The 25633-nt window shown below is 52.0% G+C and overlaps 2 protein-coding genes across 3 annotated transcripts in view; one reads left to right on the top strand and one right to left on the bottom strand.

The window, feature by feature from the left end:
- GTF3C4 (general transcription factor IIIC subunit 4) overlaps positions 1-25633 on the top strand; it is a 660517-nt gene that overhangs the window by 17437 nt on the left and 617447 nt on the right. The window lies entirely within an intron of this gene.
- Positions 1-25633, bottom strand: part of MED27 (mediator complex subunit 27) — a 160499-nt gene that overhangs the window by 3089 nt on the left and 131777 nt on the right. The window contains exons 5-8 of one of the 2 annotated variants that reach the window (XM_069943619.1): positions 18490-18597; positions 12318-12359; positions 4009-4086; positions 458-1045 (exon numbers count right to left, since the gene is read on the bottom strand). In XM_069943619.1, the coding sequence (XP_069799720.1) occupies positions 911-1045; positions 4009-4086; positions 12318-12359; positions 18490-18597 (363 nt within the window). In that variant the 3' untranslated portion in view covers positions 458-910. Of the gene's footprint in view, positions 1-457; positions 1046-4008; positions 4087-12317; positions 12360-18489; positions 18598-25633 lie in introns of those variants that run through there. The other variant, XM_069943620.1, reaches the window with a different exon arrangement.

Raw genomic sequence — 25633 nt, forward strand, 5'->3', positions numbered from 1 at the left:
GGCGCTGTGATTGACAAGGCCGGGAACCACTGGCTACCAGCCCTGACGGCCACTCTTCCGGCAGGAAAAAGTGCTATGCCTCCGGCCACAAGAGGCCGCTCTTTCCCCCTCAGCTTTGCAGCTCACAAGTGACGTCCATTTTTACACTGACGGTTTCCTGACGCCTCCTGAAAGGCTTCTTCATCAGTGTTTCCTGACCGTAAACACGGCCACAGATATGGGAAAGCGGACTTAGTCAGAGCTTGGTGAATATGCCCGGCCTATAGTCATTGTCTCCGATGCCCAATCAACATGTTCTAAAGAGGAACAAGTGGCAGCCGGATCATCTTCTCAGGCTGACCAAATGAGAACCAGCCCCCCACCCCCTCTATGACCTGTATACTATCTATATACGATACTCTGACTGTATACATACACCTATACCATATACAATACACCTGGCTAGGTTATAAGGGCATAAAACATTACTTTTTTATTGAAAGTAGAAAATTTCATTTAATAAAAATGAAACAAAATATCCATTTTTTTTTTTTTACAAAATATCACCTGGCGGTGGATGCAGAAACAAGTCCCGGTTTTCCTGATCTCTTCAGGAGTCGGAGTTTAATAAGCCCCGAGACCAGATGTACAACTCATCACATCCCCAGCGCCCCCTGAGTCCCGGGTCTGAACGGTTTCCAAATGTCAGCGCGATGCCCAAGGCAGGAAGCCGCGCTCTAACATGACCGCCTTCCATGTCTCATCTGCGTAAGATCCAAAGTCCACCGCTCCCCAGATGCCGCATCCACACTTCTTCATCTCAGGCCAAAAAATTCCACTTTGAAATGTCGCCTCTCAAAAACAGCGGCCATAAAGTGGGCACCGGATTAGCCCCCCCTCCCGCCCCATACCATGGATGGATCGGTCTGTACTACTGCCGACAGGTATCATGGAAAGCCTCTAAAGTGCGGAAATCCCTCCAAGTGGGTGGCAGACCGTCCTGCAAGAACTTTCCGCAGCGTTGGCACGGAGCCTGGAACAGCTTGATGTAACTTCTTAACCAGGTCTGCAAAAAGGAAGGGGGGGGGGGGGGGGGGGGGGGGGAGAAGAGAAATCAGAAGTGTCATCCTGGCTGTCATGTGTAATGCTCTGGGTGACGGGATGACACAGGCTGGCCGTGGCCCACACACCGCGCGCACACACTCACCGCACACACTGCTGCAAACAACCCGCCAATTTACTAGCTGCTTTTTTTTTAACAAGGTCAGAAGAAAGCTGATTTATAATAAAAAAAAAAAGTGAGGGATCGTATTTTTTTTCCTCCTTTAAGACTCAGCTATCCTAAAAGCGGCATCCCATATGGAGCCGAAACCTGATGTAACACGAGGAAACTCCACCGTAAGCACCAAGAATAGTCGCAGCAGGACGAAAAGGAAAGTTACACAAAAAATATCATTTAAATCAACTGGTGTCAGATAGTTATATAGATTTGTAATTTACTTTTATTTAATAATCTCTAGTCTTCCAGTACTTATCAGCTGATGTATGTCCTACAGGAAGTGGTGTATTCTCTCCAGTCTGACACAGTGCTCTCTGCTGCCACCTCTGTCCATCTCAGGAACTGTGCAGAGCAGGAGAGGTTTTCTATGGGGATTTGCTGCTGCTCTGGACAGTTTCTAACATGGACAGAGGTGGCAGCAGAGAGCACTGCGTCAGACTGGAGAGAATACACCACTTCCTGCAGAAGCTGATAAGTACTGGATGACTGGAGTTTGTTAAACAGAAGTAAATTACAAATCTGTATAACTTTCTGACACCAGTTGATTTAATTTTTTTTTCCTCTGGAGTTCCCCTTTAAGGGTGCTGGAGATTTTAGTCCTGGGTGGCAAATTCAGAAACTATATTGGAAAAATCCATTGCGATCTGTGCTATAGGAGCCGTCCATATCTAACCCCTGTGACAGCCGTCTCCCCCGGTCCTGTACACTGACAGACTACAGCTACACCGACAGAGGGGGATGAAGCTTCAGAAATGTAGCTGTCATGTCTGCCCACAGGAGGTGGTGGTGGTGGTGGTGGGGGGGAGGGGTGACTTTTTTTTTTTAGCATTAAATGACATTTTCCTAGATTTATTCAAGTATGCAGCCGCTGTTCCCACAGTAACCAGCAAGTCGGAGATGTCTCCCTGCTGATGAATGAGAAGGTGTCGGCGCCACGTTCCGCGTCCGCTTCCTTTCTATAACACAAGGAGCACATCCCTCTGAAATGCTCCGACAGGTTTTGGGAAGATGAAAGCGATGTGATCGGTGGCGAAATAAAAACCTATGGGAGGCGAAATAGTTACATACTCAATATTTCTTCCTTCAATCAATACGGGAGGAGAGAATGAGGGATGGGATGCAGCCCGGGACGCACATTTGTCTGAGCTCGGCCCAGCTCCTTCCCTGAAGAAGACGTCAATATCTGAGCTTACAAAAAACAAGCGCTTAAAGCGCACGCCGCCCCCGCCCCCTGATGAAGACGGAAGAGGGAGCGCACAGATCTGGGAAAACTCTATGGGATTTATACAAAGGAGACAATGATACAGGAGATCAAACTTTACCCATAACCCAGGGAAGTTTGACAGTAATGGTTCGGGTGACATTTTTAGGGAAAATTTGGACCCAAATTTTAAATCTGTTGTAAATGGATATCCATTGGTTTCGATGGGGCAGGCGGGTCAGTGTTTCCCACACTGGTGGCTTTAGCTGTGTATGGACTTCAGTGCACTTCAAAGGCCCATAGTGAATTGGCCACAAGGGGGGGCTACTGATCACCTGTTCATCCTGGGCCCAATCCCCATCAAACTGAAAGTACCTGAAAGCCCTAAAAATCAGGTATGACACTATGAGGATTGCTAGGAAAGTTACATCTTTAAAAGGGGTTGTTCACGCAAATTATTTTTTTTTTTCAAATCAATTGGTGCCAGAAAGTTATATAGATTCATAATTTACTTTACTATTTAAAAATCTTAAGTCTTCCAATACTTATCAGCTGATGTATGTCCTGCAGGGAGTGGTTTATTCTCTCCAGTCTAACACAGTGCTCTCTGCTGCCACCTCTGTCCATGTTAGGAACTGCCCAGAGCAGCAGCAAATCCCCATAGAAAACTCCTGCTCTGACACCAGTAAATTTGAATGATCTTTTCCCCCGCTGGAGTACCCCTTTAATAGAGATTCCAATAACTTCCCCCCATATCTAAGCTTGGTGTCTGGACCGAAGGCAGGGATAAGTATGACAGTGCGGGACTCTGTTAGCTCCACTGCTCAGCTGAAGGGTCCAGGATATTGGCACCTTTATTGAGCGTCTGTCAGATTCTTCGGAAAAGGATCTCAGCTGGAGCTACAGCCGATCGATCCCCCCCCCCCCCCCCGGTGATTATACACAGAGTAGCGGGTGCTGACTGTGCTGACAGAACTTTCCACTTGTCAGACCGAATCTAGAAACTTCAGGATGGGGCAGGTGAGAGGAGGAGGAAAGCAGAGAGGAGGCCTGTGCAATGCAATGTGGGAGACACCAAGGTCGTTAGAGTGTAAGCTCTTGTGGCTAGGATCAGGAGGTATTGTGTAGCTCTACAATAGGGCGCTCACTGGAATCAATGGACATGGCTGCCATCTAGAACTCCTTATAGAGATCATGAAAAAGCCTTTGCCGCAGGCGCGGGCACAGGTGGGCACTCTGTGCCATTATGTGCCTTAGGCTAGGTTCACATCACGATTTTGCAATCCGTCTCACTGTATCATTTTTGCAAAACGTACAGAAGCGTGGTGAAAATGTAAAAAAAACTGATCCTTTCCTCAATGGAAAACGGATCAAAACTGATGGCATACAACAGCATCCGATTTTTTTTCATAGAGCGCATACATTAAACGGATAGCAAAATCGTGATGTGAACCTACCCTTACTGCACCATGATCTTCAGGGACAGTCCTGGACGCTGCATATCATACCCCCACCATAGGGAGCTTCCCCTGTATCACACTCTACTTACCATGAAGGATCGCACCACCACGTCAGGCATCTGCGGCAGCTGGTAATGCAGTAAGGCTGTTGTGGCATGGTCCGTAACCTGGAACACATCATAGGAGCAGGTCACAGCGTGAAACACATTAAGGTGGTATGCTGTTCAAACATCACTTCCCATATGTTAATGATGTATGGAAGAGGTCAAACAGCATCCAAACTGGATGCTCTTCCATACAGAAATCTGTGTGTGAGCTTTTCTCTCTGTCTCCCCCTCCTCCCCCTCCCTTCTGAGATGGCTGATGTAAACAAGTCCCAGGCAGGCTGTATCTGCAACATTGTAGCTTCTTTGTAATGCCAGGAGGGATAATCACAGTGAGTTCATCAGTAATTTGACCAAGAATAACCCTCCTGGCATTACAAAGAAGGTACAATGTTGCAGATACAGCTAGCCAGGGACTTGTTTACATCAGTCGACTCAGAAGGGGGGGGGGAGAGAGAGAGAAAAGCTCACACACAGATTTTTGTGTCAGCAGCAGCTGAGAACTAGGGGAAGGAGACTGAATAGATAATAACAGGTATGGAAGGAATTGTTAGTCTCACCATGGGCAGCAACATATCAAAAGTTATGTTTAAGTGGAGAACCACGAGGGGGTTACTGGTCAGAAGACAGGGTGGTCATTCTGTGCACATAGGAGAAGGTATTCCTCAATCTCAGGATCCGGGTAGAGAAGGTAGATCCCCCCTATGGTAACTGTGAGGATCTGAACCTTGGATGCGGTGGGCTGATAGCCGGTCTATGTGATTTATTCTGGGGAGGGGGGTGCAGGATTACCAGGATGGAGTGGTCTATGTGATTAATTATAATCTACCCGGTGAGGATGTGGCGGAGCTGCCGGGATGGCGGGTGAGATGGGCGCGGGGTGACAGTAGTTTGGAGCGACTTATCTGGATCCAGAGAGGAGATAACAGGCAGCGGCAGACAGCGGCCTCGCTGCAGATTCCCACCTCCCCGAAAATTATTTGACACATCTAAAAAGTGTAACTACACATCTGGTGAAACGCGTGGCTGCAGGCGACGGGGCTGTCAATCGTGGAGACAGCCGCTATCAGAGCAAAGAAAAACACGGCGAGATCAATGATGAACGGGAGACGAGAGAGAAGCTGAGGAACATTGAGACGTACGAGGAAAAGGGAGGAGGGGGAACCATGGGAAGAGCCGGAGACAGAACCAAAGACGTGGGAGCAACAGTGCTCATAAACCCAGGGGATCGGTGAAGGCTGAGAAACCAGGGAATCGGCGAGGGGCCACAACCAGGGGGATCGGCGAGGGGCCACAACCCGGGGGATCGGCGAGGGGCCACAACCCGGGGGATCGGCGAGGGGCCACAACCAGGGGGATCGGCGAGGGGCCACAACCCGGGGGATCGGCGAGGGGCCACAACCAGGGGGATCGGCGAGGGGCCACAACCAGGGGGATCGGCGAGGGGCCACAACCAGGGGGATCGGCGAGGGGCCACAACCAGGGGGATCGGCGAGGGGCCACAACCCGGGGGATCGGCGAGGGGCCACAACCAGGGGGATCGGCGAGGGGCCACAACCAGGGGGATCGGCGAGGGGCCACAACCAGGGGGATCGGCGAGGGGCCACAACCAGGGGGATCGGCGAGGGGCCACAACCAGGGGGATCGGCGAGGGGCCACAACCAGGGGGATCGGCGAGGGGCCACAACCAGGGGGATCGGCGAGGGGCCACAACCAGGGGGATCGGCGAAGGGCCACAACCAGGGGGATCGGCGAAGGGCCACAACCAGGGGGATCGGCGAGGGGCCACAACCAGGGGGATCGGCGAGGGGCCACAACCAGGGGGATCGGCGAGGGGCCACAACCAAGGGGAACGGCAAGGGGCCACAACAAGGGCGATCGGCAAGGGGGCCACAACCAAGGGGATCGGCGAGGGGCCACAACCAGGGATGATCGGCGAGGGGCCACAACCAAGGGGATCGGCGAGGGGCCACAACAAGGGCGATCGGCAAGGGGGCCACAACCAGGGGGATCGGCGAGGGGCCACAACCAGGGGGATCGGCGAGGGGCCACAACCAGGGGGATCGGCGAGGGGCCACAACCAAGGGGATCGGCGAGGGGCCACAACAAGGGCGATCGGCAAGGGGGCCACAACCAGGGGGATCGGCAAGGGGGCCACAACCAGGGGGATCATCCCCACCTCAGGCCCTGTGTCATGCTCCTCCCCTTTAGTCAATGTCAGAGTTCTTTCCCTCAGTCCATGTCATGCTACTCCCTTTCAGTCCTGGAGAGATGGTCCTTCCCTTCAGTCCCTACCTCATGCTCCTCCCCTTCGGTCTTGGTGTCATGCTCCTCCCTCTCAGTCATGTCATGCTCCACGCCTTTAGTCCCAATGTTATGCTCCTCCCCCTTAGTGGCGGTGTCACGCTCCTCCCCCTCAGTCCCTGCATCATATTCCTTCCCCTCAGTCTCTGCATCATGCCCCTCCCCCTCAGTCTCTGCATCATGCCCCTCCCCCTCAGTATCGGTGTCATGCTCCTCCCCCTCAGTCTCTGCATCATGCTTCTCCCCCTCAGTCCCGGTGTCATGCTCTCATACACAGCTTTCCTAGGAGCAGAACGGATCCTGTATTGGGGCCTTACAAACCATAACCCATCTTGAACAGTCCAAGAACGACTTAAAAGGGGAAACTGCAGAAGGCCGCAGCGTTGTGCCCCAAGTGTAAGTGGCGCACTTCAGGTATTGACCACAGCTAATGTACGGCGGGGCCCGACATGGCGGGCGTGTGATGCGCTCTCCTTCATGTCGGCTGCACACAGGCTATCGATCCCTCCCAACAAAGCAGGACTGATAAATACAATTTGCTTGTAACACTCTGACCCTATTAGTCTCATATTAAAGCTTCTGGGAAGACAGATGGTGGGCAGCTTTGTGAATGACCGTGAAGTTGCGCCCTCTCTCACCTTGAGCCCGGATCATCAATAGCCGGATCTATGGCCTCATGAATGCATTCATGCTCCGGCCTCTTTAGCTTGCTTGCACAATATTGACGAGAATATATTTTCATACATTAGCTGGATCGTCTCTGCTGCAGAAAGTGGTGGCCCCGCAGCAGCGATGCAGCACCGAGCGGAAGGGGGGGGGCACGTCCACCCAGTGGCCTGATCAAGTCATACCTGCAGGGGGCAGGCTGGCCGCTAATGGCCGCAGAGGTCTGTGAGGTCCAAACTAATTACTCTCCATCCGGAAAGATTCCTTCAAGGACAAGACGACTTTGACTCATGACTTGTAATTTCTGTAAGAAGTTTATGCAGGAAAAGATTGCGGCTCATCAATGGTCCACGTCAAGGTTTCCTACAGCCCATGGCTCCCCGGCTGGTGCACAACTACAACTCCTTACAACCAAATGCTCTCCGGTTGTAGTGTTGCAACAGCCAGAAAGCCACGGGCTTGAGAACGCTGATCTAATAAGTTGTGAAAATCAATATCAGAATATCAGACTTTCTATATCAGAATATCAGACTTTCTATATCAGACTTTCCGCACCTCCACTGGTGCGTAAACTATACAGAGAGGAGGCCGGATGATGAAAGACATCCAGCCAGAGGGGATCCTGTGGACGGAGATAACGGAGGGTGTCAGGAATCGTTCTGATAAACAGGAGGAAACTGCAGCCAACCACAACGCTGATGTCCAAATAACATGTCCAACCACACATGGGCTATGACAGCAGATGACCAGCTCCCAGACCACAAGAGAAACATAGGGGAGACCCCAAAGGGGCAAAGAGTGAAAACTCTATTTCAATAGAGAAACATGGTCGGTTAGATGGATCCAGATCTCTATAGAGAAAAATGGCCGGTCAGATGGATCCAGATCCCTATAGGGAAACATGGCCGGTCAGATGGATCCAGATCCCTATAGGGAAACATGGCCGGTCAGATGGATCCAGATCTCTATAGAGAAACATGGCCGGTCAGATGGATCCAGATCTCTATAGAGAAACATGGCCGGTCAGATGAATCTAGATCTCTATAGAGAAACATGGCCGGTCAGATGAATCTAGATCTCTATAGAGAAACATGGCTGGTCAGATGGCTCCAGATCTCTATAGAGAAACATGGCCGGTCAGATGAATCTAGATCTCTATAGAGAAACATGGCTGGTCAGATGAATCTAGATCTCTATAGAGAAACATGGCCGGTCAGATGAATCTAGATCTGTATAGGGAAACATGGTCAGTGAGATGGATCCAGATCTCTATAGAGAAACATGGACACTCAGCTGGATCCAGATCTCTATAGGGAAACATGGTCAGTGAGATGGATCCAGATCTCTATAGAGAAACATGGCCGATCAGATGGATCCAGATCTCTATAGGGAAACATGGCCAGTCAGATGGATCCAGATCTCTGTGGAGAAACATGGCCGGTCAGATGGATCCAGATCTCTGTGGAGAAACATGGCCGGTCAGATGGATCCAGATCTCTATAGAGAAACATGGCCGGTCAGATGGCTCCAGATCTCTATAGAGAAACATGGCCACTCAGATGGATCCAGATCTCTGTGGAGAAACATGGCCGGTCAGATGGATCCAGATCTCTATAGAGAAACATGGCCAGTCAGATGGATCCAGATCTCTATAGAGAAACATGGCCGGTCAGATGGATCCAGATCTCTGTGGAGAAACATGGCCGGTCAGATGGATCCAGATCTCTGTGGAGAAACATGGCCGGTCAGATGGATCCAGATCTCTATAGAGAAACATGGCCAGTCAGATGGATCCAGATCTCTATAGAGAAACATGGCCGGTCAGATGGATCCAGATCTCTGTGGAGAAACATGGCCGGTCAGATGGATCCAGATCTCTATAGAGAAACATGGCCGGTCAGATGGATCCAGATCTCTATAGAGAAACATGGCCGGTCAGATGGATCCAGATCTCTATAGAGAAACATGGCCCTTCCTGTCAGGCGTGAATAGTTCCAGCAGGTGGAGGAGGCGTAATGCGGGGGGAGGGGATGTTTTCTTGGTGCACTCTGCTTACATAATCCCTACTGTCCAAACATCCATCCACAGGTATCAGAGGAGCCAAAGTGGGAACCAAGTTGCTCCCTCAATGGTGGCTATTTCTCCTAGGAGACAGTCAGCAGGACAATTCCCCATCCACAAGGGTCATATAGTCATGGATTGGCTGCAGGAACAGGACAGTCCCCAGGACAGTCCCCAGATCTTCTTGATATAGACGTCTCTGGATGAGGTAGAACGTGAGGAGCGCCACCTAATGTGCGCAGAGAACTGTGACAAGTGATCCAGCATGCTTCTGGATGAAGGGTTACAGTATAGCGGCCACACACCCTGCACTATGGCCATAACACACGGTGCTGAGGAATCATTCTCTTGTTCTCTGCTCTGAATTTTGGCTACTTGTCGGTTCGACTCCTCCAGTGGCTGGTAAGGGTAGTAGTGGATACAGTGGTCAAGGTAGTAGCGGATACAGCGGTCAGGGTAGTAGCGAATACAGCGGTCAGGGTAGTAGCGAATACAGCGGTCAGGGTAGCCGTGGATACTGCGGTCGGGGTAGTAGCGGATACTGCGGTCAGGGTAGTAGTGGATACTGTTGTCAGGGTAGTAGTGGATACAATGGTCAGGGTAGTAGTGTATACTGTTGTCAGGGTAGTAGTGTATACTGTTGTCAGGGTAGTAGTGTATACTGTTGTCAGGGTAGTAGGGGATACTGTTGTCAGGGTAGTAGTGGATACTGTTGTCAGGGTAGTAGTGAATACAATGGTCAGGGTAGTAGTGTATACTGTTGTCAGGGTAGTAGGGGATACTGCGGTCAGGGTAGTGGTGGATACAGTGGTCAGGGTAGTAGTGTATACTGTTGTCAGGGTAGTAGTGGATACAGTGGTCAGGGTAGTAGTGTATACTGTTGTCAGGGTAGTAGGGGATACTGCGGTCAGGGCAGTAGCGGATACTGTTGTCAGGGTAGTAGGGGATACTGCGGTCAGGGTAGTAGCGGATACTGTTGTCAGGGTAGTAGGGGATACTGCGGTCAGGGTAGTAGGGGATACTGTGGTCAGGGTAGTAGGGGATACTGTTGTCAGGGTAGTAGGGGATACTGCGGTCAGGGTAGTAGTGTATACTGTTTTCAGGGTAGTAGTGGATACTGTTGTCAGGGTAGTAGGGGATACTGCGGTCAGGGTAGTAGTGTATACTGTTGTCAGGGTAGTAGGGGATACTGCGGTCAGGGTAGTAGTGGATACAGTGGTCAGGGTAGTAGGGGATACTGCGGTCAGGGTAGTAGGGGATACTGTGGTCAGGTTAGAAAGCTATTAGTCCTTCAATATGACATAAATGAGCATTGTTAGGTATTGCTCGTTGTTATCTGCACTTGGTGCTATACAACAACCAGGAAGCTCTGGATGAACGGACCAATACTCTGCCCATCCACTCAGATGCTGTGACTAATGCAATAGATGGGGCACTTGGCCGGCTGCCTCCCATATCCCTAAGACCAGTGAACGGTTAATGCCAGAAGCGTCGGCTATAATGGCGCCGGCCTCCTGATGGGGGATTTCTGGGCATTTTGGCCTATTGTCTGGCTCTTTTTGAAGCTCGGCATGCCTCAAGCCGCTGTGTTTACTAGCTGACATCATCTATTCATCGGCCAGCCGGCTACCTGCAGTTCTGCCATAGGAACGGCCGCACACGTCCTATTCTCCACAGACGATCGGGGAGGCAAAGCGGCTGGACGGCGAGGACGTTCTAAACAGCCTATTTGCTGGAGTCGTCTAAATGCCACATTAGAAGCTGCTGGTGGACTGAGCCTATCTGCGGTCACTGGGGGGCCCATTCATCCCACGCCCCCTTGGGGAATCAAACTCTCCTTTTATCCGGCGTCTATTGTGGCGGACAATGACGGTCAGATTTAGACTCGGAGGACACAAAGGGAAGGCGTGAAGGCCGAGCTCTGCTCCCCAGTATGAGGGTCACGATCCCCCCCGAGGGGGCTCAGTAATGTGCCGCATATTAGTATTCAACGCTCCTAATCCTCCTGTTTAGGGAAGAGACTGATATTACAGAGCGTTCTGCAGTCACAGTGACACCATCGTAATGAATGGGTCTCCAGGAAGCTGAGCTATAGGGAGCTGTCTGCACAATCCTCTAGGTACTGCCTGTAATGTGGGTGAGGGGCCCAGGGCTAGGACCTCCAATTAGAATGGTGGACATGCTGGGAGTTGTAGTTCTGCAGCAGTTGGAGACTGTGGCTGGCAGGACATGCTGGGAGTTGTAGTTCTGCAGCAGCTGGAGACTTTGGCTGGCAGGATATGATGGGACTTGTAGTTCTGCAGCAGCTGTAGACTTCGGGTGTCAGAACCTGCTGGGAAATGCTCTAACATCTGTGATAACTGAAGGCTGTCGGGACTTGATGGGAGTTGTAGTTTTTCCACAGATGGGAGATGATGATGATGATGATGGTGGTGGTAGTAGTAGTGGTGCACAGCATTTCGCTGCCTCATAATCAGTATACAGAGAAGCTGCTCTATTCACACGGTGGGACCACCTGATGTCTGGGGGTCCCAGCAGTCAGACAGACCCCCACTGATCAGATACATATTATCCATCTTCACATCCCACCAACACACCATGATCAGGCAGAAAAAGTTTAAATTCAAAAACTGTAATACCACACACAACCTACACACAGAAGGGGCGCCGTTTATAATAGAAAGCAGCCATGTTTTTAAAATCCTGGACAGCCCCTTTAAAACCGGGCACACGATGCAGATGATTTCTTTCTCTTTAGGACATTTTAAGACGTTTTGTAGTTAAGATTCCAGAATGAGAATGATTTCATGGAGGGGATGGGGCGGCGGCGGCTTCTGTCCCTGCTGTGAGGGATTCCATGCCCGCCTGGGCAAAGCTCTGTGAATGATGCTGGACCCCTCCGGCGAGGCCGGGCCCTTCATTACTAAACCTAATAAGTCGGTTCTGCTGACACGGCGTTTAGCGGGGAGGAAGGAGGCAGAACGAATTCATTCTGCCTCCTCAATCCTGCGGCCGTACGTGTTAGTAATGGACGCCGCAGTATCACACTTTCTGGACTATCGGCTTCAAATTCCGGGAAGTTCACAAACAGCACCACACCTATCCATGTCTGGCATCGCAGCTCAGCTCCACTGTGGTAACCAGGGCTGAGATGTTGCTATACCACAAACAACCTACAGACAAGGGGGCGCTGTTTATGTTACACAGATAGTAGAAATGGGCACCTGGGGTACAGGGTATGGAGGTGCAATCAGGGCTCTTACCTTCTGGAAGACTTGATAGTTGGACTTTGACCATATATCCAGCTGAAAGAAGAAGAAGAAAGATGAGTGTGAAAGGTCAGCGACCGATCATCTATAACATTACAGTATATAACCAGTATAATGCATCCGCCCCACACTGGCACTAGGTAGATGTAAGGAGGCTGGGGTGCGGGCACTAGGTAGATGTAAGGAGGCGCGGTGCGGGCACTAGGTAGATGTAAGGAGGCGCGGTGCGGGCACTAGGTAGATGTAAGGAGGCGCGGTGCTGGCACTGGGTAGATGTAAGGAGGCGCGGTGCTGGCACTGGGTAGATGTAAGTAAGCGGTGCGGGCACTGGGTAGATGTAAGTAAGCGGTGCGGGCACTGGGTAGATGTAAGGAGGCGCGGTGCTGGCACTGGGTAGATGTAAGGAGGCGCGGTGCTGGCACTGGGTAGATGTAAGGAGGCGCGGTGCTGGCACTGGGTAGACGTAAGGAGGCGCGGTGCTGGCACTGGGTAGATGTAAGGAGGCGCGGTGCAGGCACTGGGTAGATGTAAGGAGGTGCGGTGCTGGCACTGGGTAGATGTAAGTAAGCGGTGCGGGCACTGGGTAGATGTAAGTAAGCGGTGCGGGCACTGGGTAGATGTAAGTAAGCGGTGCGGGCACTGGGTAGATGTAAGTGGTGCTGGCACTGGGTAGATGCTTTGCACCAGTAGAGGTAAGTAAGCGGCGCTGGCACTGGGTAGATGCTCTGCAGCAGTAGACGTAAGTAAGTGGCACTGGGTAGATGCTCTGCACCAGTAGATGTAAGTAAGTGGCGTTGGCACTGGGTAGATGCTCTGCACCAGTAGAGGTAAGTAAGCGGCGCTGGCACTGGGTAGATGCTCTGCAGCAGTAGACGTAAGTAAGTGGCACTGGGTAGATGCTCTGCACCAGTAGATGTAAGTAAGTGGCGTTGGCACTGGGTAGATGCTCTGCACCAGTAGATGTAAGTAAGCGGCGCTGGCACTGGGTAGATGCTCTGCACCAGTAGATGTAAGTAAGCGGCGCTGGCACTGGGTAGATGCTCTGCACCAGTAGATGTAAGCGGTGCTGGCACTGGGTAGATGCTCTGCACCAGTAGATGTAAGCAGTGCTGGCACTGCGTAGATGCTCTGCACCAGTAGATGTAAGCGGTGCTGGCACTGGGTAGATGCTCTGCACCAGTAGATGTAAGTAAGCGGCGCTGGCACGGGGCAACATCTCCACACTTACTGACTGCATCAATTATTAAGGACACCGGACGGAAGATCAATAAGGACGAGGCTGCGGCACCTCACTCCATCAGCGCTGTGGACGCAGGAATGTCCTTGGCAAGATCAAGGAACTAAGAGCAAGAAGACCTGTGAGCGGGTGCAGCCTGCCAGTCACAAGCGGGTGCAGCCTGCAAGTCACAAGCGGGTGCAGCCTGCCAGTCACAAGCGGGTGCAGCCTGCCAGTTACAAGCGGGTGCAGCCTGCCAGTCACAAGCGGGTGCAGCCTGCCAGTCACAAGCGGGTGCCGCCTGCCAGTCACAAGCGGATGCCGCCTGCCAGTCACAAGTGGGTGCCGCCTGCTAGTCACAAGTGGGTGCCGCCTGCCAGTCACAAGCAACTGTCCCCTGCCAGTCACAAGCAACTGTCCCCTGCCAGTCACAAGCGGGTACAGTGAACGGGATATGAACGGGTGCAGTGTGCCAGATATGATCATGGGAGAGATTCTAAAACAAGCAAAACTCTGGAGAGTCACCCTGGTACCCGGCGGCTGCTGTAGTGTAGATGGATACAGCGACTGACAGATCACAGTGAAGACCAGGAAAGTGCCATATACACAATGCAGGAACACTGTCCTAATGCTATATACTGCTGCCCTGATGCTATATACTGCTGGCCTGATGCTATATACACACTGCTGCCCTAATGCTATATACTGTACACACTGCTGTCCTGATGCTATATACACACTGCTGCCCTGATGCTATATACTGCTGTCCTGATACTATATACACACTGCTGTCCTGATGCTATATACACACTGCTTTCCTGATACTATATATACACTGCTGTCCTGATGCTATATACACACACTGCTGTCCTGATGCTATATACACACTGCTGTTCTGATGCTATATACACACTGCTGTTCTGATGCTATATACACACTGCTGCCCTGATGTTATATACACACTGCTGACCTGATATTATATATATACACACACTGCTGTCCTGATGCTATATATACACTGCTGACCTGATGCTATATATACACTGCTGACCTGATGCTATATACACCATACTGTACTACCCACACAACAGATGCTATAGTAGCAGAAATCCAGCTGTGTGACTACAGATCTGCCTGCAGCAGTCAGGGTGTGCTGGGAGTTGTAGTGCTGGGGGTCAGTGCTGTACAGTAATAGCGGGATCCTCATTCCCGTCACGGCTGGAGATCTTGTGAATCACAGATTTTACAATGATTTTTTCCCTTATTTGTAACCTGACATTACACCCAGCCCCCTCCTCCTCCCGTACAGACGCTATCCCCCCTTCCCCACCCTCACCGACCCTCCACTCTCCTCCGATTTACTACATGGCGGGACAGGACGCTGTTCGCTGAAGGTCGTATGAATGATTTCAAAGTCGATAAACGAATCGCAACCTTCCTTACATCTCATATCAAACGGGAATGGTGCCAGCCCCTATTATAGGAATCAGATGGCACCCCCTCCCCGCCGCTGCGCCCCCCTCCCCGACTACTTCTCTGCTCAGCTTTGAAGTGGTGGGGAAGCAGGGATCAGAAATTACCCCAGAGACGGCTCTGCTGATCTTTGAAGCTCGGCTTTGATAGCTTTGTGCTTTCTCACTTGCTGAGGTTGGGATGATGTGAGCGGCGGCCGAGGCGGGTAATTAATGAAGCCGTAGTCTGAACAGACGCTCAACAAGGGGATCCAATGGAGGCGCTTAGACGTCTATAACTGCTACACGGGGCGGTACAGGCACTACAAAGCCCAGGAGACATGACAGGAGCTCCCCCTCCCTCCGCACTACAGAGCCCAGAAGACATGACAGGAGCCCCCCCCCTTCCCCCGCACTACAAAGCCCAGGAGACATGACAGGAGACCCTGCACGACAGAGCCCAGGAGACATGCCAGGAGACCCTGCACGACAGAGCCCAGGAGAGATGGAGAGCTGACAGGAGACCCTGCACGTCAGAGCCCAGGAGAGATGGAGAGATGACAGGAGACCCTGCACGACAGAGCCCAGGAGATATTACAAGAGACCCCGCACTACAGAGCCCAGGAGACATGACAGGAGACCCTGCACTACAGAGCCCAGGAGACATGACAAGAGACCCCGCACTACAGAGCCCAGGAGACATGACAGAAGACCCCGCACTAAAGAGCCCAGGAGAGACGGAGAGATGACAGGAGCCCCTGCACTACAGAGCCCAGGAGAGATTGAGAGATGACAGGAGACCCTGCATGACAGAGCCCAGGAGAGATGGAGAGATGACAGGAGCCCCCGACACTACAGAGCCCAGGAGAAATTGAGAGATGACAGGAGACCCTGCACTACAGTATAGAGCTCAGGAGACATGACAGGAGCCCCCCCACCCTGCACTACAGAGCCCAGAAGACATGACAGAAGACCCTGCACTACAGAGCCCATGAGAGATTACAGGAGACCCTGCACGACAGAGCCCAGGAGAGATGGAGAGCTGACAGGAGACCCTGCACGTCAGAGCCCAGGAGAGATGGAGAGATGACAGGAGCCCCTGCATAACAGAGCCCAGGAGAGATGGAGAGATGACAGGAGCCCCCGACACTACAGAGCCCAGGAGAGATGGAGAGATGACAGGAGACCCTGCATAACAGAGCCCAGGAGAGATTGAGAGATGACAGGAGACCCTGCACTACAGTATAGAGCTCAGGAGACATGACAGGAGCCCCCACACCCTGCACTACAGAGCCCAGAAGACATGACAGAAGACCCTGCACTACAGAGCCCATGAGAGATTACAGGAGACCCTGCACGACAGAGCCCAGGAGAGATGGAGAGATGACAGGTGACCCTGCATGACAGAGCCCAGGAGACATAACAGGAGACCCTGCACTACAGAGCCCAGGAGACATGACAAGAGACCCTGCACTACAGAGCCCAGGAGAGATGGAGAGATGACAGGTGACCCTGCATGACAGAGCCCAGGAGACATAACAGGAGACCCTGTACTACAGAACCCAGGAGACATGACAAGAGACCCTGCACTACAGAGCCCAGGAGACATGACAGGAGACCCCACACTAAAGAGCCCAGGAGACATGACAGGAGACCCCGCACTACAGAGCCCAGGAGAGATGAGAGAAGACCCCGCTCTACAGAGCCCAGGAGAGATGACAGAAGACCCCGCTCTACAGAGCCCAGGAGAGATGACAGAAGACCCCACACTACAGAGCCCAGGAGAGATGATAGAAGACCCCGCTCTACAGAGCCCAGGAGACATGACAGAAGACCCCACACTACAGAGCCCAGGAGAGATGACAGAAGACCCCGCACTACAGAGCCCAGGAGAGACGGAGAGATGACAGGAGCCCCTGCACTACAGTGACCAGGAGAGATTGAGAGATGACAGGAGACCCTGCACTACAGTATAGAGCTCAGGAGACATGACAGGAGCCGCCCCCCCCCCCCACCCTGCACTACAGAGCCCAGGAGAGACGGAGAGATGACAGGAGCCCCTGCACTACAGTGCCCAGAAGAGATGATAGGAGCCCCCGCACTACAGTGCCCAGGAGAGATTGAGAGATGACAGGAGACCCTGCACTACAGTATAGAGCTCAGGAGACATGACAGGAGCCCCCCCCCTCCCCCCCCCCACCCTGCACTACAGAGCCCAGGAGAGATGACAGGATGTCATATGAAAAGTTTGAGTGGAAAACCCCTTTAATAAATTATCGGATTTGGATCCATTGCTGACAATGTCCCGGCTCCTGTTCTGCTCTACACTTTAGCTGAAGGACAGACCGGTTGCTAGGGAAGATCAGCCTGACAACCACTTAGGTACTACGGCAATGTATCCATAGCAACCAGACAGTCTGGACAGGACCTCTGGCCCCTGTATATGGAGACTAGAGGGGTGACATTGAGGGCTGCCGGGGTGACATCAGACAGAGAACTGATCTGGCAGACGTTATTATATATGCACTTCTCCCCGACACGGCGGCGGTAAACATCTGCATGCTAACAACCTCCTGTGCGGCGCCCTCCGCTCATTAGGATGTGGCCTTTGGGTCTGAAAGAGCATTGTGTGAGCTCTAATCAGTCAGGGAACCTGATTCCCATATTAATGTCCGTGTGCGGCCGTGTCCCAGCGCAGCGAGGGTTAAGCTCCAAGATAATCGCTTAACCCTTCACCATCGAGCCGAGCGGAATGGCGGCACATCCCGGGGACGGGCAGGTAACGTTATCATTCCCTGCTGCCGTGGCCGTCACCGCGTTATCGGCACGCGAGGGGTTAACACGAAAAGCCAATTACAGGAGCACAGTCGGCTGTGAAAACCAAATTAATTTATTAGCCGTTTCCAATGTTCCAGTGGACAAGAACGAGGGATTTTTTTTTGTCTTGAACGTTTTCATCTGTTCCCGTCTGCCCTTTCTGCTCGCCCTCAGATTTAGGGAACGAATATCCCTGAGCAACCCCAAAGTGCGGCGGCAGCGGAGGGGTCCCAGAGGTCGGATAGGGTACGGAACAGCCAGGTGATCACCTATGTACACTCAGTTCGGCCAGGCATAACTGTTTTCTTAAAGGGGTAGTGCAGCCATTTTTTTTTCTCCTTAATTAACACACATTACAAAGTTATATAACTCTGTAATGCGTGTTAATAAGCTGTCTGGCCCCGTGTATATGTCTGTGTTTGTTTTTTTGGAGGGCGTCGGAGTAATCCTTTAATGGGGAGTAAGCTGCAACTAGACTCCTCTATCTTCCTCCAGACTCTTCTGGCACTGGCTTATCTTACAGAGAACAAAAGTATCAGATGCTGAAATTCATCTTGCCCAATTCTTGTAGCTAATGCTGAGGGAGGGGAGTCGGGAGGTCTCCACACGTATCAGATGGCCGATCCCACCAAACAGCGGCCACAATATGCAGTAACCCTAGAAGGTAGTCACATGACCTCACCTTGCCATCTTCCGTATACACGTTTTCATTGTAACCTTTCACTATGGTGCGGTCGATAAAGAGGCTGCGCATCACCACGATCACCTTCAACACCTTACCAAGCGTCACCTGCAAAGAGAGGAGAGGAAGCGGTAAATGTATACATACATATATATATATATATATATATATATATATATATATATATATATATATATATATATACACATACATACACACACACTCTTAATACCTTAAAGGGGTATTTCACTCACACATAGCTTCTGATATGTTGCTGCCCACGGTGAGACTAACAATTTCTTCCTTACTTGTTATTATCTATTCAGTCTCCTTCCCCCAGTTCTCAGCTGCTGCTTTCTGCTGAAGACACAAGTGTCTGCGTGAGAGCCTTTCTCTCTGTCTCCCCCTCCTCCCCCCTCCCTTCTGAGACAGGTGATGTAAACAAGTCCCTGGTAGGCTGTATCTGCAACATTGTAGCTTCTTTGTAATGCTGGGAGGGATATTCACAGTGAGTTCATCAGCAACATTACCTCATAATAACCCTCCCGGCAAGCTATGATGTGGCAGATAAAGCATGCCAGGGACTTGTTTACATCAGCCGCCTCAGAAGAGAGGGAGGAGGAGGGGGGAGACAGAGAAAAAGGTTCACACACAGATTTTTGTATCTTCAGCAGAAAGCAGCAGCTGAGAACTGGGGGAAGGAGACTGAATGGATAATAACAAGTATGAAAGGAATTGTTAGCCTCCCCATGGGCAGCAACATATCAGAAGTTATGTCCGAAGGGAATACCCCTTCAACGCCAGAATAAACCCTGTCCTGATCCAACACTTCCCGCAGTTGAGGGTTTGTTACAGCTGCATCCATTCTATAAATCTCTATGGGAGCACTAGCTTCTCTCCTGCCCTGGTAGTTTGTTACAGTGTGTCGGTGCAGGTCACATGAGGAGATTAAATCCTTTCCTATTTTTTTCTTCCATTCAGGGTATTTTAGGGACAAACAAGTGGGGGATCTTCTCTGTGATCCATATGGCAGGAGCGGGTGAAGTATCGCTGCACGGCAGACATTTCCCTCCTATCCAAGTCTATGGCACTGGCAGAAGGATAAAGGGGCTTTTCATCCTCCAAGACTGATGGAGTGAGCCGCCTGGCACATCAACATGTTTCTTCCACTTGTAGTGCTGCCCGCCCAAGTGGACTGTGTTGCTGTGCCAGTGCAGACGGGCAAGGTCTGCTGTGGGTCACTAGCTGCAGGAGTGGTCGCTGAACAGAGCTGGCACCGTGTGCGCCCAGATGGCAGACGGAGAAGCTCGCTCCATGCAGCTAAACTGCTCCAGAAAACTATTAAGAATTCATTTATTGAACCCAATGTACAGGTATAGCTGGCATGAGAAGGGGCGAACGGGCACCGGGAGTATAGCTGCCAGGAGAAGGGGCAGATGGGTACCGGGGGTATAGCTGGCAGGGTAAGGAGCGGACGGGTACCGGGGGTATAGCTGCCAGGGGAAGGGGCAGACGGGTACCGGGGGTATAGCTGCGAGGGGAAGGGGCAGACGGGTACCGGGGGTATAGCTGCCAGGGGAAGGAGCAGACGGGTACTGGGGATATAGCTGGCAGGGTAAGGAGTGGACGGGTACCGGGGGTATAGCTGCCAGGGGAAGGAGCAGACGGGTACTGGGGATATAGCTGGCTGGGTAAGGGGCAGGGGGGGGGCACGGGGGTTATAGCTGCCAGGGGAAGGGGCGGACGGGAACCAGGGGTATAGCTGGCAGGGGAAGGGGCGGATGGGCACAGGAGGGGAATAGCTGGCAGGGGAAGGGGCGGATTTGGCAAAGGGGGGTATAACTACAAGGGGAAGTTGCACCCACAATAGTATCGACAGATTCAAGATTTTGAGGAATGGACATGTCAGGCTGTCAGATATACTATATACACGTCAGGCTGTCAGATACGCTATCGACACGTCAGGCTGTGAGATATACTATATACATGTCAGGCTGTCAGATATACTATATACATGTCAGGCTGTCAGATATACTATAGACACGTCAGGCTGTCAGATATACTATATACATGTCAGGCTGTCAGATATACTATATACATTTCAGGCTGTCAGATATACTATATACATGTCAGGCTGTCAGATATACTATAGACATGTCAGGCTGTCAGATATACTATATACATGTCAGGCTGTCAGATATACTATAGACACGTCAGGCTGTCAGATATACTATATACATGTCAGGCTGTCAGATATACTATATACATTTCAGGCTGTCAGATATACTATATACATGTCAGGCTGTCAGATATACTATAGACATGTCAGGCTGTCAGATATACTATATACATGTCAGGCTGTCAGATACGCTAGTGGAGCCCGGAACCAGATGCTCTTCTATTGTGGTTAAGCCACAAAATGCAATGTGAAAACGCTGTTCAGACTGAAACGAAGCATAAAAATAGGAAAGGAATGAGGTCCAAATAGCTAAAAGGTGGCTAGGAAGTGGTGGATAGCCAGGGGGCACAGACGTGGTTTGCTGACTGATCCCCCAGGAAGACTGCCACTAGAGGGAGCACAATCCCCCAGGAAGCCTGCCACTAGAGGGTGCACAATCCCCCAGGAAGCCTGCCACTAGAGGGAGCCCTATCCTCCAGGAAACCTGCCACTAGAGGGAGCTCAAACCCCCAGGAAGCCTGCCACTAGAGGGAGCCCAATCCCTCAGGATGCCTGCCACTAGAAGGAGCCCAATGCCCCAGGAAGCCTGCCACTAGAGGGAGCCCAATCCCCCAGGAAACCTGCCACTAGAGGGAGCCCTATCCCCCAGGAAACCTGCCACTAGAGGGAGCCCTATCCCCCAGGAAGCCTGCCACTAGAGGGAGCTTGATCCCCCAGGATGCCTGCCACTAGAGGGAGCCCAATCCCCCAGGAAGCCTGCCACTAGAGGGAGCCCAATCCCCCAGGAAACCTGCCACTAGAGGGAGCCCTATCCCCCAGGAAACCTGCCACTAGAGGGAGCCCTATCCCCCAGGAAGCCTGCCACTAGAGGGAGCCCTATCCTCCAGGAAGCCTGCCACTAGAGGGAGCACAATCCCCCAGGATGCCTGCCACTAGAGGGAGCTCGATCCCTCAGGAAACCTGCCACTAGAGGAAGCTCAATCCCCCAGGAAACCTGCCACTAGAGGGAGCCCTATCCTCCAGGAAGCCTGCCACTAGAGGGAGCTCGAGCCCCCAGGAAGCCTGCCACTAGAGGGAGCTCGATCCCCCAGGAAGCCTGCCACTAGAGGGAGCTCGATCCCCCAGGAAACCTGCCACTAGAGGGAGCTCGATCCCCCAGGAAGCCTGCCACTAGAGGGAGCCCAATCCCCCAGGAAGCCTGCCACTAGAGGGAGCCCAATCCCCCAGGAAGCCTGCCACTAGAGGGAGCCCTATCATCCAGGAAGCCTGCCACTAGAGGGAGCACAATCCCCCAGGAAGCCTGCCACTAGAGGGAGCCCAATCCCCCAGGAAGCCTGCCACTAGAGGGAGCACAATCCCCCAGGATGCCTGCCACTAGAGGGATCTCGATCCCCCAGGAAGCCTGCCACTAGAGGGAGCCCAATTCCCCAGGAAACCTGCCACTAGAGGGAGCCCAATTCCCCAGGAAACCTGCCACTAGAGGGAGCACAATCCCCCAGGATGCCTGCCACTAGAGGGATCTCGATCCCCCAGGAAGCCTGCCACTAGAGGGAGCCCAATTCCCCAGGAAACCTGCCACTAGAGGGAGCCCAATCCCCCAGGAAGCCTGCCACTAGAGGGAGCCCAATGCCCCAGGAAGCCTGCCACTAGAGGGAGCCCAATCCCCCAGGATACCTGCCACTAGAGGGAGTCCAATCCCCCAGGAAGCCTGCCACTAGAGGGAGCACAATCCCCCAGGATGCCTGCCACTAGAGGAAGCCCAATTCCCCAGGAAACCTGCCACTAGAGGGAGCCTAATCCCCCAGGAGGCCTGCCACTAGAGGGAGCTTGATCCCCCAGGAAGCCTGCCACTAGAGGGAGCCCAATCCCCCAGGAAGCCTGCCACTAGAGGGAGCCCAATCCCCCAGGTAGCCTTCCCAGCACAGGTTAGAAGATGTAAGAGTGGGACACTGCTCATGTCAGTGATTGGCTAAGCAAGCTGTCTATCAGCTGGGATGTGCATTCTCCCCTGAGTCGTGACGTCATCACAACTTGGTGGAAAATGCCTTCCGTGGGGGTCCAGGGCCGATCATCGCAGGCACGGGGAGAGACAAGAGATGCTTCAATGTTACTTTCTCCCCCCCGCCCCACATCCTTGAATTATGGAAACTCTGGGGAACGTGAATAAAACAATAAATAAGGCTTCAATGGGGCTGTGAATGAGGCTTTACTTTGGAAAAGAACTCCAGAGAAGCCCCTCCATCCTTTGACCCCCGTGATTGGGGGTCTTCACATCAGACACCAATAGAGAAGGTAATCCTAAATCAAAGCAGATCCTTAATAAGTGGCTGATAACACAGGTGTAGTAAGCATCCCAACTGTATTATTAGGGGGGCAGCTAGCGGCAGACTGGCAGTGCCCTCCACCACACCCATCCCTCGCTTATACTTCCTGATGCAGGTGGCAGCGGCACGTGGAACGTCTCCCCATCGGGATAGCTAATGAAGTGTGACACCTCTTTGGCAGCAGAGAGGAAGAAGTGACAGATCGACATATTCTGAAAGCCCCAGACACAAGATCTGTGCAAGAAGAAAAACTTCCCCGACCTCTTACATGAGGGAACATGAAATATAGATGCGCCCAAACCTTCCCTCCGCCCACAGCTTATGTAGCTAAATCCCCAAACAATTTCCTGCCCGATGCCCTGGTACACGCTGCGGGTCACCAAACAATTATCTCCGCCGTGTCCTTCCTGTCCCTGTAGGTCAAGGAGCCTCAGAAGACACGAAGAGAGACTCCAATAAGAGTCTAGAAGAGGGGCTCCGTGGTGTGGGCCAGCACAGATATCAGATTTAACCCCTTGGGATGTGAAGAATTGTGGCTTGATTGCCCCTCACCTCAAACCTCCTTCAATATCCAATACAAATTTGGTTGTAGTGCCACCTGCTAAAAAGGTGGCACTGCCAGCCTCTCTCCTGAGTCCTGGGGGCATGAAGTTCTGGGGCTTGTTTGCCCTCCCCACCTATCTATGGCCATTTATTCAATTTTTCAGGCTTCTGTACATAGTGTCAGGGCCTGACCACCTTCTAAAAGGGGGGAGGTGGACCATCTCTCCTGAGCCTTCGGGGCATGAAGTCTTGGGGCTTGTTTGCCCTCCCACCTATCTATGACCATTTGGTTTTCTGTAGGTAGTGGCTGGATCGGACCACCTGCTAGGAGGGGGGAGCACTGTAAAAACCCTCTTTCTGTCTTGGCACTACCAGCTGGCACCTTCTCGGGCTCTAATTGTATTTGAGAGATTAACAGCCTCCAAAACAGAAAAAAAAAGCGGTAAAATCTGCTTTATCCGAGAGCGAGAATGTTCAGTGCGGGGAATTAGAAGGAAGAACAAGATTCTTACAAGGATTTGGCTGAATCTGCAGCTTTCGGCTGATGTATAACATTCATGCAAATGATGAGACTTAAAAAACTCCCCCGACGGCCAAAACGTCTGTATTGTTACCCAGCGGCCGAGGGACCGGGCATCATGGAGGATTATCTGCTCGGGAGACACAACAGAGGGATTTCTACAATCAATAAGCAATTCTTTTCCAGGCCCCATTGCTTTATGGGTAATGTCAGTGAATTCTGCAGCTCTGGCATTCTCTTCAATCACAAGGAGGATCAGGATGAGCAGATCCAACCTGAAAGGGCATGACCCATCTGCAGCTTCCCGTCCCTCCTGTCTTTGTCTCGGCTGCCGGCTTGGAAGGGGTTAAGCCATCAGGGAAGCGATGCTAACTTGATGCCAGCAGAAAATCAGGAAGCAGCGCTGACAATACCGGGGGGATCCCCTGTAGGACTGCACTGTACTCATTATATTGTTTTACTACAAAGCTATGAATTTCAAGCACTCGGGATCCTTGGGGGAAAGCTCTAAATCCCTATTAATAAGGAAACACTGCTCCCCTGCCTGGCGCTCACCTGGTGCCGTCACCACAACATCACAGCCCACAATTACACAAGATACAACAAAGACCTTGAATCGTCCTCATCCTCCGAGCCCTTGGATCCTGTACAGATACTTACTCCAGTAGAGGGCGCTCTGTCCTGCGCCAAGGTCCTCAGTGGGTGCATTACTAGTGGTCAGGTGTCTATGCCCGGTGAACAGGTCCAACCTCTTTAGTTCAATCTCCAGTAGTGGGCGCTCTACAATAATCATGGGAAAGGGTCTCTCTATTGGGGTCATTCCTCCCTCATCATCTTCCCTGCACTCTCCAGTGGTGGGCGCTCTACAATAATCATGGGACAGGGTCTCTCTATTGGGGTCATTCCTCCCCCATCATCTTCCCTGCACTCTCCAGTGGTGGGCGCTCTACAATAAGCCTGGGACAGGGTCTCTCTATAAGGGTCATTCCTCCCCCCTCCCCATCACCTTCCCTGCACTCTCCAGTGGTGGGCCCTCTACAATAATCATGGGACAGGGTCTCTCTATAGGGGTGATTCTTCCCCCCCCATCATCTACCCTGCACTCTCCAGTGGTGGGCGCTCTACAATAATCATGGGACAGGGTCTCTCTATAGGGGTCATTCTTCCCCCCCCATCATCTTCCCTGCACTCTCCAGTGGTGGGCGCTCTACAATAATCATGGGACAAGGTCTCTCTATAGGGGTCATTCTTCCCCCCCATCATCTACCCTGCACTCTCCAGTGGTGGGCGCTCTACAATAATCATGGGACAGGGTCTCTTTTGAGGGGTCATCTTTCCCCCCTATCATCTTCCCTGCACTCTCCAGTGGTGGACGCTCTACAATAATCATGGGACAGGGTCTCTCTAGAGGGGTCATCTTTCCCCCCTATCATCTTCCCTGCACTCTCCAGTGGTGGGCGCTCTACAATAATCATGGGACAGGGTCTCTTTTGAGGGGTCATTTTTCCCCCATCCATCATCTTCCCTGCACTCTCCAGTAGTGGGCGCTCTAAATAAGCCTGGGACAGGGTCTCTCTA

Source organism: Dendropsophus ebraccatus, chromosome 10 (assembly GCF_027789765.1).
Source record: "Dendropsophus ebraccatus isolate aDenEbr1 chromosome 10, aDenEbr1.pat, whole genome shotgun sequence".
Lineage (NCBI taxonomy): Eukaryota > Metazoa > Chordata > Amphibia > Anura > Hylidae > Dendropsophus > Dendropsophus ebraccatus.